Raw genomic sequence first — 15,730 nt, 5'->3', positions numbered from 1 at the left:
GCTACCAAATACTAATTGAGTGTATGTGAACTTCTGATCCACTGGGAATGTGATGAAAGAAATAAAAGCTGAAATAAATCATTCTCTCTACTATTATTCTGACATTTCACATTCTTAAAATAAAGTGGTGATTCTAACTGACCTAAGACAGAGAATTTTTACTAGGATTAAATGTCAGGAATTGTGGAACTGAGTTGAAATGTATTTGGCTAAGGTATATGTACACTTCAGACTTCAACTGTATGTATTTGTATGATTGACTTATAAAAGTATTGGTTTATTACTGTTACGATGGTATCACCACTATTGGAAAGAAGAAATCCATTTTACTTAGTTTAAGAGGTGTTTTTAATCTCTTCAGGATGGGTTGATAAAGGAAGTACTGAACGGAGCAGAGAAGAAGGCTAAGCGACGCCTGGAGAGGGAGGCTGTAGAGCCAGAGCGCAGGGACAAGGCCAAGAAGCTCCAGAACAAGAGACAGAAAATGAACAAAGAGAAGAACCTGGAACGCAAGGCGGCATCAACGACCTCGTCTCCTCACTCCGACTTCTCCCAGTCAGATGACTCTGAAGAGGAGATGTGTCCAGCAGAGGGATGCCAGCAACCTGAAGGAGATGAGGTCACTTTAACTTTTTTGAAAAATCACTGACAAGATAACATGATAAGAAAATATAAGATAAGCAATACTTTAACTGACAACCTTATTGACTGACTAGTAGAGTGTTGGTGTTTAAATAAAGGAGAGGGGGACAGAATCCCTAGCAGTTTGTTTGTAGAAGAGATTGTAAAATGTACTGAATGTTCAGTTCCTTGTCTGACTTATGTCACTTGGGTTAGATTTTATCTGAGATTTATTTGGCCATTTGATTTATTTCAGGTCGACTGGGTCCAGTGTGATGGCAGCTGTAACCAGTGGTTCCACCAGGTCTGTGTGGGTGTGACAGCCGAGCTGGCTGAGAAAGAAGACTATGTGTGTGACAACTGCACAATAAGCGATGGTCGCTGAGGAAATGAGGAGAGACTGGATGGGGAGTTTACTCCGTTAGCAACTCAGTCACACAAGTCAGGATGTGTCACAGACCCTGCCCTCATACCCCCCCCAACCTAGCCCTTCTTGTCCCCATCCCCTTTGTAACAACGGTGCTATCTGCTCTTTATTGGGTTGTTGTCCAGAACTATACTGTTTGGTTACTTTTTTGTATTTTACCTATTTTTCTTTCTTTCTCTGATCTGTTGGTGGTTGTGACAGAATGTGGATCAGTGTGCTGCATGGGTTTCCATTGCATTGGGTGGCGCAAAGGAGTCAAATAATAAGTTACCCTGTAAAGATTAAAGGGGGTGTGGTATATGGCCAACATACAATGGTTAAGGACTGTTCTTATGCATGACGCAACGTGGAATGCCTGTATACAGCTCTTAGCCGTGGTATATTGGCCATATACCACAAACCCCTGAGGTGTCTTATTGCTATTATAAACTGGTTACCAACGTAATTAGCTAGAACAGTAAACAAGTAATTTTGTGTCATACCAGTGGTATATTGTATGATATATCACGGCTTTCAGCCAATCAGCATTCAGGGCTCGAACCACCCAGTTTTTATGTCTGATATACCACTGCTCTCAGCCAATCAGCATCCAGGACCCAAACTACCCAGTTTATAATACAGTATATTGTACATGGAACTTCCTTGCATACAAAACCAGAGACTCAGAGGATGTGGGTTAAGGTCCCCTTCTTCACCCTCCCCCTTAAAGAAAATAATAAATCATGTAATAGAAAGAACTGTATTTTTCAGGAAACCCAGTGCTTAGTACATGCATCTGAATAATATAATTATTCAGACATTTTTGGTAGACTGTTTTATTTATCTGAGGAATAATGTTTGTCTGAATTGATTTCAATGGGTTGGTCTCCTCTGAACTATGTGTTGGTGCTTTTAGCAATGGTTTGATGTACAGAAACAAAGTGTATATGCTGTAGGGTAAGTTACAGTTGTGGACTAGCAATGTAGCAGACAGGAGGAACTGTATCAACTGCCACATATGTGCTTGGGTGGGTTATTTTGGGAAGGAAGGGAGAGGGGTAGTTTGACATTGCAGTTTATATTGTGGAATAAAAACATTTTTGTTCTAATAGCAAAGGGATGGTTTTCATATTTTCATTTGGTCCACTGGATGACCTCATATCAACACTATAGTGTGTAGTACAACTCATAAAAGCAGGCTTATTACATGATTAATGCATGAGGGTACTTAGTGTTTAGTCAAACTCTGATTTAAAGAGGCTGAATTACATTTGCATTGACATAATAGGCTACAAAAGTATAATTCTCTTTTGATGACATCATGTACAATCATTCTTATAATGGGGCCATACAGCATAAAGATGATTAATAACTGTCAATTTGCATTTTTCGCTTGTGTTGTCATATGGCTTCAGTCCAGCTCCAGTGCTCTGATCTCAAATTGGGCATTGAGCTAAACAGTTCTTCTGAGAGGCGGTCCAGGCAGTCTGATAGGCCAGTACCCTCTTTGTCCAAACTATTTCAATGCATTGAAAGCCCATTTCAAATAGATACTGGTGAGGTCAATGAACCTGAACTTGGTGTACCAATATAATACAACTATTATTATCAAAGGTATTTTTGAGACCAGCAGTGCAAATTACTCATCGAGTTGCGCAACAGGACATTTTTGTGGGAAATAATGTCAAGGAGGAAAATGCGGAATCAACGCCCCGCCGAGAGCGAGGAGGACTCCGATATTGACAACCTGTTAGCCGCTCTGACACTCGCCGAGGTGGAAGAGCTGCAGAGCGAACTGACCGTTATTGACCCGGATCCAACTGTGCCAGTCGGACTCCGGCAGAAGAACCAGACAGACAAGCAGCCGTCAATAAAATACAATAGGGGGGCGATGCTTGACTACTGTGAGCGCGAAACCAAGAAACTCATTCAAAGGGAGCTGTCCTTTGAGGTATGATGACACTGTTTCTGCCAATGTCATTGTTAACTGTGCGTAAAGCGCAGTTTCTAACCAAGAAAAAAATACAATAGTTGGAGTTTCTTGCTGGTTGAACCCTGAAGTGGTGTTATTACAGTAGGAATAGTGTAGCCTAGATGTAGCTGTCAATCGAGTACTTCAAGTACCAATTTGACAGTATATTAAAGTGCCCAAGTATATCAGGACCCTGGCTTCCAGACATGGTGCAGTGATTTCATGATTCAACACCAGGGATGATGTGGGTTATCAGGCAGATGAAGATACTATTGTGGGCAATGAATCACTAACTTAAAATATAACTTCTGCCTCTTCTGGAAATAAATATATAATCATTGTATGGAGTTCGACAGGAAGTGGGGATATGATCGTGTATCACGAGCTGTAATGATCAGGGTGTAATCCTATATAGGTTGTTCTTTCATGAAAGTAAATATGAGATACCACACAGGTCTCAGATCTTGACTATGGCAATACCACTATTTCATAGTTAATTTGTTTTAAAATGCCACAGTGATATCCTAATGATAATAAAGAAGCTTAGACACTGAGCTTATCAGTTAATGTATGTTGGCACTCAGCTAGCTGTTGGATATAGGCTCCAACAGCTGGCAGGTAAGGGAACATAAGCCATGTTGAAACAGTCATGTGTATAGAGACTAATGAGATGTCTTGTTGTTTGAAAAGGGTCCAGAGCAGGGGTACAGAAGACCCAGTTTGAACAGGCAAAATCATCCCTCTGAACAGTTGCTAGGCAGTGCAATTTTTATTATAAACAAATGAGCCCCTGGAGCCCTGAAGAAAAAAGACACTACATAATCTTGAGATTTTCTTTTCAGCACACAAACAAGACTAGGAGAAGTGTTTTCATTACTTGGCAACAAGTAATGTGATGAAGGTGTTAAGTGATAACTGGAATTTTGAGTCAGACTGTGTATTTGAGGGAATACAATTATGTTGAGTGTATGTAATTGATTTTACATGTGTTATCTCAGGATCTAAACGCATTTCATTGACAAGTATATTGACCACTATGCCATGTATAAATAGCAGGATATGTGATTCTAACTATTCAAATGTTAAATAGACTGCTATATAATTAGTTATAAATACTAAATGATCCATCCTACAAAGCTGTACATGGGCCTCTGTGGTGTAGACCTTCTGTATGTTGTTTTCATATAGCCCCTTGAAATCTGGTTTTGGTGAAAAGGGTAAAAGACAGGCTCATAGAATAATGAGTCTTGCTAATGTTGGCATGCTGGTTCCAATTCTAAGACAAATGAAATTCCAGAGTGAACGCTCCTCTCGCTCTGACCCATACTGCCTTTTAAGGAAACATCTGCCAGAGTTACTTACACAGTGGCTTACAGCTCCCTACAGACATTTCAGCCTGTAAGGGATGCAAAAACCCTGATTGCTATATGTAAGATATACAATTTTACCAAACAAACAGATGGTGCTCGTAGAGGCAATGTTCCATCGGTTTTACGTAGGCTGTTACGGACATAAATATTGCAGATGCATTCTGAAAATATTTCCAAACTGACAAAAACATACATAGATGTTACATTCTTTATTAAATAATGAATACTAGACTACACACTAGCGATTCAGAGGGGCAGGGTTAAATGCGTAAGACACATTGTATGCATTCAGTTGTACAACTGACTAGGTATCCCCCTTTCCTTCCCTACATCTTGAATTGCTTACTATAAAATGTGTAGTATACTGTAGAATAATATATTACACACTGTAGTATCCCTTGATCATGTGTAGTGCTTACTATAGAATGTTGTAAATACTACAGTATTATCCACAAAAACACTTCAGTCTGCAAAAACACTTTTTTAACTGTAGTAAATACTTCATTATTTAATTAGCATATATCCATTCCCCTCCCCCATACTGTAATTTGTTCCACCCTTAAGTGGAAAATCTACATGCCAAGTATAGACCATAAATTGTGTCCCTACAGGTTATAGAAAAGAGCAGAAGCTCTAACTATTTCTCCAGTAGATCTCCTGAAGGACAAAGCTTCCATTTCTATGTCAAAGATAATAAAACAAAAACACTACAGTGAAACTACAGTAAATACTACAGTATAGTACAGTCTACAAACACTACAGTAAATACTACTGTGTACTACAATCTAGAAAAACGCTACATTAATTTTACAACAGTATTTATACTAAAGTAAACTGTAAATACTACAGTAAATACTACAGTATTTACAATAGTGTTTTTGCAGACTTAAAAAAACACTACAGTGAATACTATACTATTTATACCATAGTATACTATAGTATTTTTTTCATGTGGGCTTGTATGATAAATGCAACAATCTTTTCTTATGTTCCTGATACTGAAGGAGCCAACAACTGACAGAGTGAAACGGGAACACCTGAAGAAGATGGGGAAGAGCTGTGATAGTTTCTTCTACTTCAAGTCAGATGACCAGGATGACCAGGATGTCATGGACCTAAACTTCTCTGCTGTGGAGACCCCTAAGGAGGACATATCCAAGGACAAAGAGGAAAAACCTCAGAGCAAGGACTTGAAGGGTGAGGGAGGGAGTGGAGAGGGCAATGAGGAAAGGCCACATAGTAGGTTAGGGGGAGATGAGGACAAAGACCATGAAAAAAAGGAAGATAAGATTGTTGAAAAAAGCAATGAAGTACAGGTTGAAGAAAATGAGAAAAAGGAGGAGTGCAAAAAAAAGGAGAAGGGTAGTAACAAAACACTTGATCTTATCTCAAAATTGCAAACAAAAAAAGAGGATACAAAAGAAAAGGAGCAAAAAGATATCAGAAAAAAGACAGTCTCTAAAACCAAGGATCTGATTTCAAAGCTTCAAGGGCATGCTGATAAAGACGATACTAAGGAGAAAGAGAAGAAAGAAAAACCTCAAAAAATGAAGGATAGCAAGACAACAAGAGGAATTTTCTCTAAAGTAGAGGAAAAGCAGAAAGAACGCAGGGGTACTGAGGTGAAGGAAAAGAGGAATAATGAGAAGGACAAAGATAGCGAAAACACCAAATCACACAGGAAACCAAGTAGAGTCCAGGATGAGACACAGAGAGACAAGGTAAAGAACACAGAAAGGACTCCTAATAAAAACAGTAAAGCCAGCAATGTAAACCTAGAGAACAGCAGTAGGGAAGAACGCTCAGCTGGTGAAGTCATGGAGGGAGACGAGGAGGACGAGGAGGCCAGCATGTTTGATGAGCTCCTTGAGCATGTCAGAAAAGACGACCCTTTAATGACTGAACTCAATGTCAACAACTCAGACGTCATCAAGACCCACACCCTCATCCAGTTTGCAGAGGCACTACAACACAACACACATGTCAAGACGTTTGCTTTAGCCAACACCCGGGCTGACGACCATGTGGCTTATGCCATTGCTGGCACTCTGCGGAACAACACGTCTCTGACCAACGTCATCCTTGACTCCAACCACCTCACTGGCAAGGGAATTTTGGCCGTGGTACACGCCTTAGAGAAAAATGTAACCGTCACTGAACTGCGCTTCCACAACCAGCGACACATCTGTGGGGGCAAGACAGAGATGGAGGTGGCCAATGTATTGAGAAACAACACCAGGTTGCTGAAGCTGGGCTACGGCTTTGAACTGGCCGGCCCAAGGATGACCATGACCAACATCCTGAGTCGGAACATGGACCTGCAGAGGCAACGTCGACTGGAGGAGAAGAAACAAGCACAAGCCCAGCCATCCCAGCAGCCTAAGCCATACCAGCCAACACGTCAGACACCACAACCACAACCACAGACCAACACAAAAAAAAAAACATTGCCTTTGGGGAAGTTTTCTTGCGAACCTTCAACTCAACCCCAATTCAAGTCTGTTGGTGAGACTAAGAGGACAGGAAACCTCCTGAAAACATCCCCCTTTTTGTCCCCCCCTAAACCCTCACCTGAACCCTTCCACAAGGTGAGCCCCAAAGCTGTGGGTAAGCTAAACCCTAAGGCTTGGGGTAGTAGGTCTGGACCAGGGTCTACAACACCTCCACCTCAGGCTGGGGATGGTGTATCTGGTCCTGGGTCTACTCCACCTCAGGCTGGGGATGGTGTATCTGGTCCTGGGTCTACTCCACCTCCACTTCAGGCTCTTAAGGCTGGCCGATCTGGACCAGCACCACCTCCTCCCCCTGCCCCGGTGTTGGAGGGCCTAAGGAAAGCCCTCATGCCTGCCTCACAGAGGAAACTCAACGGGCAGACTTCACGCCACGGAGAGAGGAACACTAGGGACCAGTTGCTGGACTCCATTCGCAACAGCACAATGAAAGCTCTAAAAAAGGTTGGAACAGGAGAGGAGTGGAAGTTGTTTGTGAAAGCAGCATCCTAATAATATCAATACAATGTGATTAATGTGGTGAGCAGCCAACAGTATGAGGAATGACAGGAATTTTGATTACATCTGTAGACTGTAAATTACTGTAACATCAATAGGAATCCAGCATTTCCCTTGAAATTACAGTCAGGAAGAATGTAGCGTATTGGTAAATAAATAAAATCTAAATCTTTTACTCTCTGGCAGGTTGATGTTCCAAAGCTGCTTCAGTAAAGGGTGAGGATGACAGCAAGAAGAGGTTGGACTTGATACAAAAACAGAACAGCATTTGTTTTACAGTAGTAGATAGGGGTGAAGCCCTGTCTCCGTTGTTGCTGCTGAGATATGGAGAGATATCTGATCCAGTTGGTACTTCGAGCCAGAAGGTGGTTATGGTGGTTTGTAATCATACAAAGTGAAAGCATCTTAGGCTACATTGCCTGCTGACTTCAGTCTCCCTCAGTTGAATCTCTCCCTCCTGTTCTCCCGAGATGCCCATATTTGGTCATTGCATTGAAGATACAGTATGACGTAAGAATAACTCCTCTGTTCTTTTTAATTACTGGATGATGGCCAGTTGGATGTCCTGCTCTTTCATGTGAGGCTTTGTCCGGCGAAGGGGTGGGGAGAATGGGGGAGGTGCACGGCGGAAAGGGAATAGTTAAAAGGGGACGAGCAACTGGAAGGAAATGCTTACACATTGCAAGTCACTGTATTTTCTTATTTTCAACAGTTACGTGGCCATAAGCGCAATGAACGAGGGCATTTGTTTGATGTTTATTTAAAGACAATTCTCCAGTGTCACTGTCAAAGGATGTAATTAAACATTTAACCAAACACATACTGTAGCTAGTATTGAACACACAACTTGTATATGAAGTGCGTGTGGGTTCATAATCTGGTCAATGTGTAATATAACAGCACTCAATCTCTCTGTTAGTTGTCCATAGGGATACCAACTGCTTACAACATGCATGTATGAGGCACTTCCCTAGAGCTGGCAGAAGACCTCTTGAACTTTGCAAGCATTTCACTATGATGGATTGTGTCCTGAGAGGGAAGGGAATATATTTTGGGAATAGTTAGTGCTATCTGGGATCCTTGGGACATCCCATCCCTACCCTAAATCCTAACCCCAACCTTAACTCTTACCTTAAGCATTTTACATTTCATCTTCAATGGGGTAGTTGGAATAGTAAAACTCCCGGATAGCAAGGACCTTTTGAGAAGGTTTTGAGAATGTTGTGTTAGAATTCACTCATGAGGTGTACCATACAGATGTTTTAAGTCATGAAAATATACCAAGACAATTCTGAAATGTATTTACAGAACCAAACAAAACATATTAATATGTCTGGTTTCGAGAATGCATCCGATAGCTAATAACCAGGTCATTAAATTCCTCCAGATGAACAATTGTGGAATATTCCGTCTGTTTTAGATGTCTACATCCGCCATATAGAGGATTTATATTCAACAAAAGTAGCACCTGTCTGTAGCACTTCCTTCCTGAAATGTTGCAATCAGTTTATATTTTTCACTTCCTTCAGTAAGACAAAAACAGCCCTGAGCCACTGCAAATGATGCTGGTCAATGGAGAGTGATATGGTGACAGTAGGAGCATTCGGGAGAAAAGTGGGTCTGTCCTCACATGTAGAGTATCTTTGGTGAAATTATTTTACAACTGAAAACATGAAAATCTATCTGAAGTTTCTCCTTTACTTGCCAGGTGAGTTTTTAACACTGAAACAATTGCAGACACTTTTTGTTGTTGTAGATTTTCTGTTGTTGTTGATTTCAATTGCAGAAATCTTTTTAGACCACTGCATACTGAAAATGTTATAGAATAAAACTCTGACAAACAATTTAATGTTTTTATTATTTATTTCATGTTTCAACTATTTGTTTTTATACCGATAAAAAATAACATTGTTTTTCTATTTTTTCAAGTTTTATGCTGTGATGCAAAAATGAGCAAATTTGGAGCGCACGGATATGAAGGTGGAGCTTTAGACATTGAGTGTTCATATCCAGATGGATATCAATATAAACCCAAATACTTGTGTCGCCATCCCTGTTCCAACAGTGACATTCTCATCAGAAGTGTGAAGGGTGAAGCATTTGTCCCAGTAGGAAGATTTTCAGTGTATGACAATGTCCATGGATGTACTTTCATTGTCACCATCCAAAACCTGGAATTACAGGACTCTGGACATTATTATTGTGGACTTGATAAGTGGGGAAGAGATGTTTTAACAAAAGTAGAGATCTCTGTGAGTAAAGGTATGCATAATATTTTCCTTTGATGTCCCTTTTGATTATCTTTGAATGCACAACATTTTTACTTGGTCTACCCTCTACTTACAATGTGTACCCACAGCTCCATTGGTCACTTCACTGTCTACACCTGCCCCTGTGATTGACAGGAAGGACATCACTGAAACTAACAGATATGTTTCCTCAGAGGTCCCCACCTTTACACAGGTTGATATAACTTTGAATAGTAAAAAAAAAAAAGCTCCTATTGTAAAATTATTTTTGGAATATTCTAATATATCTTCTATATATTTTCTGTATACTTTTGTTTTTGCTCATTTTAAAGGTGCCATACAAAAAGTTACCTGTTGCAGATTGTGATGTCACACCTCCAACAACCTCAACTATTCGGATTGGCAGCCCAGGTAATTGAACATTCGGAGTGGCTGCGGATCCGACTTCTCTGGACCCCTCTTCCTGAACTTTAGGCTACTCTGTTTTGTTCCAAACACACAATGGAAAACATGGGTTTGATTGAGATTGTGTTTAATTATTCTCACTGTAATTTAGGCTTTGTACGTGTCCACGTTGTTGTGGGAGCTGTCCTTGGACTATTGATGTGTTGCACTGTGGTTGCACTTGGTCTACTCCTCAGAAAACAATCAATGTCACGCTCACTGAGTAAGACCAAGTATTCTCTCTTTGATAGCCTACCTACATATCATATTGTACTTATGAAAATACTATTATTTTGTTTATGATATGTTGAAGCCTATAATTTGTGTCCCTTAGCATTTCCATCATCTGAAGTATCAAATCCTGTAGATATTGCACAGGTGAATTGGATATTTGTTTTAAGTTGATGCTTTATCATATTTTAAATAAAATGTTGCATGCCCTCATCAGACAGCAGTCGTTAGGCTATATGCACCAACTCACTCATCAAATAAACTCTACCCAATGCCCCCCCCCCCTCTCTCTCTCAGGATGAAGAGGACACTTGTCATGTGTATGATGAGATAATTATGTACAGCTCCAACAGTGACTTGTACTGCACCATTAGGTTTTGTGAAACCCCACCGGAAATAGAAGACAATGCTCTCTACTCCCTCCTGACACTAAATTAACAAAGACCTCAGTGAGGGTCACAAGTCTCTAATCAACAGAGGGCATTCTCACAACACTGCCAACACATTGATGGTGGATGTGCAGTATCATTATTGCTATTGTGTGTGTGTGTGTGTGTGTGTGTGTGTGTGTGTGTGTGTGTGTGTGTGTGTGTGTGTGTGTGTGTGTGTGTGTGTGTGTGTGTGTGTGTGTGTGTGTGTGTGTGTGTGTGTGTGTGTGTGTGTGTGTGGTTTACAGTTGAAGATTGTCTGATGTTTTCACTGTTTCCCTGCATCTGTTTCCTCTGATACAGTGCCTAGTGAAAATAAAAAATATAGAACATTTTCCAAAATATTGTATTATATTTTTTAAACGAAGATGTCTTGATTGCATATGTCTTCACACCATTACAGCTGTGAAACATTTTGAATGAGATTCTACCAACTTTGCACAACTCTTAGAGCAACATTCAGTACAGTGCATTCGGAAAGAACTCAGACCCTTTGACTTTTTCTACATTTTGTTACATTACAGACTTATTCTAAAATTGATTTAATAAAAAAATGTCCTAATCAATCTACACACAATACCCCAATATTGACAAATTGAAAACAGGTTATTAGAAATGTTTGCTAATTTGTTAAAAATAAAAACCAGAAATACCTTATTTACTTAAGTATTCAGACCCTTTGCTATGATTGAACTCAGATGCATCCTGTTTCCATTGACCATCCTTGAGATGTTTCTACAACTTAATTGGAGTCCACCTGTGGTAAATTCAATTGATTGGACATGATTTGGAAAGGCAAACACCTGTCTATATAAGGTCCCACAGTTGACAGTGCATGTCAGAGCAAAAACCAAGCCATGAGGTTGAAGGAATTGTCCTTAAAGCTCTGAGACAAGATTGTGTCGAGGCACAGATCTGGGGAAGGGTAGCAAAACATTTCTGCAGCATTGAAGGTCCCCAAGAACACATTGGACTCCATCATTCTTAAATGGAAGAAGTTTGGAACCACAAGACTCTTCCTAGAGCTGGCCGCCCGGCCAAACTGAGCAATCGGGGAGAAGGGCCTTGGTCAGGGAGGTGACCAAGAACCCGATGGTCACTTTGATAGAGCTCCAGAGTTCCTCTGTGGAGATGTGAGAACCTTCCAGAAGGACAACCATCTCTGCAGCACTCCACCAATCAGGCCTTCATGGTAGAATGGCCAGACAGAAGCCACTCCTCAGTAAAAGGCACATGACAGCCCACTTGGAGTTTGCCAAAAGGCACCTAAAGGTCTCTTAGACCATGAGAAACAAGATTATCTGGTCTGATGAAACCAAGATGGAACTCTTTGGCCTAATGACAAGCGTCACGTCTGGAGGAAACCTGGCACCATCCCTACGGTGATGCATGATGGTGGCAGCACCATGCTGTGGGGATGTTTTTCAGCTGCAGGGACTGGGAGACTAGTCAGGATTGAGGGATAGATGAACGGAGCAAAGTACAGAGAGATCTTTGATGAAAACCTGCTCCAGAGCGCTCAGGACCTCAGACTGGTGCGAAGGTTCACCTTCCAACAGGACCCTAAGCACACAGCCAAGACAACGCAAGAGTGGCTTCGGGACAAGTCTCTGAATGTCCTTGAGTGGCCCAGCCAGAGCCCGGACTTGAACCCGATCGAACATCTCTGAAAAGACCTGAAAATAGCTGTGCAGCGACGCTCCCCATCCAACCTGACAGAGCTTGAGAGGATCTGCAGAGAAAAAAATATATAAAATATAAATTAGCAAACATTTCTACAAACCTGTTTTTGCATTGTCACTATGGGGCATTGTGTGTAGACTGATGAGGGAAACAACTATTTAATACATTTTAGAATAAGGCTGTAACGTAACAAATTGTGTAAAAAGTCAAGGGGTCTGAATACTTTCCATTGTTTTTGTCAAAATTGCTCAAGCTCAGTAAATTTCTTTGGGAGTCATTGATGGACAGCAATATTCAAACCTTGTCTCTGATTTTCAAGCAGATTTAAGTCAGGACTGAGACTGGGCCATTCAGAAAGACTCAATACCTATTGGAAAGCCATTCTAATCTGTCTTTGGCATAACATTTTTTGTTATGTCCCGCTGAAAAGTAAAACTCTATCCCAGGTTTAGGTATTCAGAAGACTGATGCAGGGTTTCATGTAACTTTTTATCTGAGCTTTGCTCCTTTCATATTTTTGGGGATCCTAACAAACTCCCCAGTCCCTACCAGTGACAAGCATACCCAGAACATGATGCTTCCTTCACAATACTTGAAAATACAGAGGATCAACAACATGGCATCCACTCCACATTACAGACCTGTATGACAAAGTGAAAAGAATGAAGCCTGTTTCACAAAATCCACTCCAAATCATCAATTCTGATTGCAACAAGGCCATTAAGTAATATTGCAAGACAATGCGGGTAAGACATTTACTTTTTGACCTAAATTAAAAACTACAGGCTTGGGCCAAATCCAATACAACACAAAAGAGTGAAACCCTCTATATTTTAAGTATTGTGGTGGCAGCATCATGTTATGGGTATGCTTGTCACCGGCAGGGACTGGGGAGTTTGTCAGGATAAAACAAATATATGAAAGGAGCAAGGCCCAGGTAAAAAGTTACAGCAAACCTGCTTCAGTCTTCTGAAAATCTAACCTTGGCAATAGAGTTTATTTTTCAGAGGGACACTTACACAATTGTATATGTCAAAGACCGAATGGCTTTCCAAGAGGTTGAATGTTCCTGAGTGGTCCAGCCTTAGTCCTGACTTAAATTAGTTGAAAATCAGAGACAAGGTTTGAATATTGCTCTCCGTAATCTACTGAGCTTGAGCAATTTTATATTGCGCATTAAAGACATCTGAATATTTTCTATAATTTGTCTTTAACTTTTAAAATGTGGAGTAGTTTGTGAAGTCATAAGTTTACATGCACTTAGGTTGGAATCATTAAAACTCGTTTTTCAACCACTCCACTAATTTCTTGTTAACAAACTATAGTTTTGGCAAGTCGGTTAGGACATCCACTTTGTGCATGACACAAGTAATTTTCCAACAATTGTTTACAGACAGATTATTTCACTGTATCACAATTCTAGTGGGTCAGAAGTTTGCATACGCTAAGTTGACTGTGCCTTTAAACAGCTTGGAAAATTCCAGAAAATTATGTCATGGCTTAAGAAGCTTCTGATAGGCTAATTGACATCTTTTGAGTCAATTGCAGGTGTACATGTGGATGTATTTCAAGGCCTACCTTCAAACTCAGTGCCTATTGGCTTGACATCATGGGAAAATCAAAAGAAATCAGCCAAGACCTCCACAAGTCTGGTTCATCCTTGGGAACAATTTCCAAACACCTGAAGGTACCACATTCATCTGTACAAACAATAGTACGCTAGTATAAACACCATGGGACCATGCAGCCATCATACCGCTCAGGAAGGACACGCGTTCTGTCTCCTAGAGATGAAGGTACTTTGGTGCGAAAAGTGCAAATCAATCCCAGAAAAACATCAAAGGACCTTGTGAAGATGCTGGATGAAACATGTACAAAAGTATCTATATCCACAGTAAAATGAGTCCTATATCGACATAACCTGAAAGGCCGCTCAGCAAGGAAGAAGCCACTGCTCCAAAACCGCTATAAAAAAAACAGATTATGGTTTGCAACTGCACATTGGGACAAAGATTGTACTTTTTGGAGAAATGTCCTCTGGTCTGATGAAACAAAAATAGAACTGTTTGGCCATAATGACCATCATTATGTTAGGAGGAAAAAGGGGGAGGCTTGCAAGCCGAAGAACACCATCCCATCCGTGAAGCACGGGGGTGGCAGCATCATGTTGTGGGGTGCTTTGCTGCAGGAGGGACTGGTGCACTTCACAAAATAGATGGCATCATGAGGCAGGAAAATTATGTGGATATATTGAAGCAACATCTCAAGACATTAGTCAGGAAGTTAAAGCTTGGTCGCAAATGGGTCTTCCAAATGGACAATTACCCCCAAGTATACTTCCAAAGTTGTGGCAAAATGGCTTGAGGACAACAAAGTCAAGGTATTGGAGTGGCCATCACAAAGCCCTGACCTCAATCCTTTAGAAAATTTGTGGGCAGAACTGAAAAATAGTGTGCGAGGGTAACCGATGTGAAATGGCTAGCTAGTTAGCGGTGGTGCGCGCTAATAGCGTTTCAATCGGTGATGTCACTCGCTCTGAGACCTGAAGTAGTTGTTCCCCTTGCGTTGCAAGGGCTGTGGATTTTGTGGCGCGATGGGTAATGATGCTTTGTGGGTGTCAATTGTTGATGTGTGCAGAGGGTCCCTGGTTCAAGCCCAGGTTGGGGCGAGGAGATGGACGGAAGTTATACTGTTATACGAGCAAAGAGGCCTACAAACCTGACTCAGTTACACCAGCTCTGTCAGGAGGAATGAGACAGCTTGTGGAAGGCTACCCGAAATGTTTCACCCAAGTTAAAGAATTTAAAGGCAATGCTACCAAATACTAATTGAGTGTATGTAATCTTCTGACCCACTGGGAATGTGATGAAAGAAATTAAAGCTTAAATAAATAATTCTCTCTACTATTATTCTGACATTTCACATTCTTAAAATAAAGTGGAATTTTTACTTGAATTAAATGTCAGGAATTGTGAAAAAACTGAGTTTAAATGTATTTGGCTAAGGTGTATGTAAACTTCCGACTTCAACTGTAGGTAAGAAAAGAATCCAATGTATTCCCTTTTGAGATTTAATTTTAAGGTAGCAAAATGTGAAGACTGTGCAAGGGGTGAGAGTTCAGGTGGGCCTTTGCGCTTCAGCAAACAAAGGAGAGGGGTGCAGTGAAAGGGCTGTGTAGACTTGTACTAGCGACTGAATGTCTGTTTGAACAAGTAGAGATGGTTTATTTCTGAGAACTCCAGTGGGAAAGTATGCTATCTAATTGCACGCTACAGCATTATGCTTGCCCACATTATCCAAACACATTTCGTATGGCAG

At 40.8% G+C, this 15,730-nt stretch overlaps 3 protein-coding genes across 6 annotated transcripts in view; all 3 read left to right on the top strand.

The window, feature by feature from the left end:
* LOC106572475 (lysine-specific demethylase 5B-B) overlaps positions 1 to 2,143 on the top strand; it is a 35,982-nt gene extending 33,839 nt beyond the window's left edge. For all 3 annotated transcript variants that reach the window (XM_014146695.2, XM_014146694.2, XM_014146693.2), the window contains exons 27-28: positions 362 to 619; positions 878 to 2,143. In XM_014146695.2, coding sequence (XP_014002170.1) covers positions 362 to 619; positions 878 to 1,006 — 387 coding nt within the window. In that variant the 3' untranslated portion in view covers positions 1,007 to 2,143. The remainder of the gene's footprint in view (positions 1 to 361; positions 620 to 877) is intronic.
* Positions 2,144 to 2,511: 368 nt separating this feature from the next.
* LOC106572474 (leiomodin-1) lies at positions 2,512 to 9,221 on the top strand. Of its 2 annotated transcripts, none has more exons than XM_045696231.1 (3): positions 2,512 to 2,978; positions 5,374 to 7,398; positions 7,564 to 9,221. In XM_045696231.1, exons 1-2 carry the CDS (start codon positions 2,709 to 2,711, stop codon positions 7,369 to 7,371), a joined length of 2,268 nt encoding a protein of 755 aa, XP_045552187.1. In that variant the 5' UTR covers positions 2,512 to 2,708; the 3' UTR covers positions 7,372 to 7,398; positions 7,564 to 9,221. The 2 variants fall into 2 exon arrangements, with proteins under 2 accessions (XP_045552187.1, XP_014002167.2); XM_014146692.2 differs by having other exon boundaries at positions 2,515 to 2,978; positions 5,374 to 7,323; positions 7,564 to 8,193.
* On the top strand, positions 8,941 to 11,047 carry LOC123727337 (CMRF35-like molecule 2). Its single transcript, XM_045696232.1, has 7 exons — positions 8,941 to 9,085; positions 9,307 to 9,639; positions 9,737 to 9,840; positions 9,959 to 10,037; positions 10,183 to 10,293; positions 10,405 to 10,448; positions 10,599 to 11,047. Exons 1-7 carry the CDS (start codon positions 9,049 to 9,051, stop codon positions 10,737 to 10,739), a joined length of 849 nt encoding a protein of 282 aa, XP_045552188.1. The 5' UTR covers positions 8,941 to 9,048; the 3' UTR covers positions 10,740 to 11,047.
* Positions 11,048 to 15,730: the final 4,683 nt, after the last annotated feature.

Source organism: Salmo salar, chromosome ssa15 (genome assembly GCF_905237065.1).
Source record: "Salmo salar chromosome ssa15, Ssal_v3.1, whole genome shotgun sequence".
In the NCBI taxonomy this organism is placed as follows: domain Eukaryota; kingdom Metazoa; phylum Chordata; class Actinopteri; order Salmoniformes; family Salmonidae; genus Salmo; species Salmo salar.
This window is presented reverse-complemented; position numbering and strand designations above follow the sequence as displayed.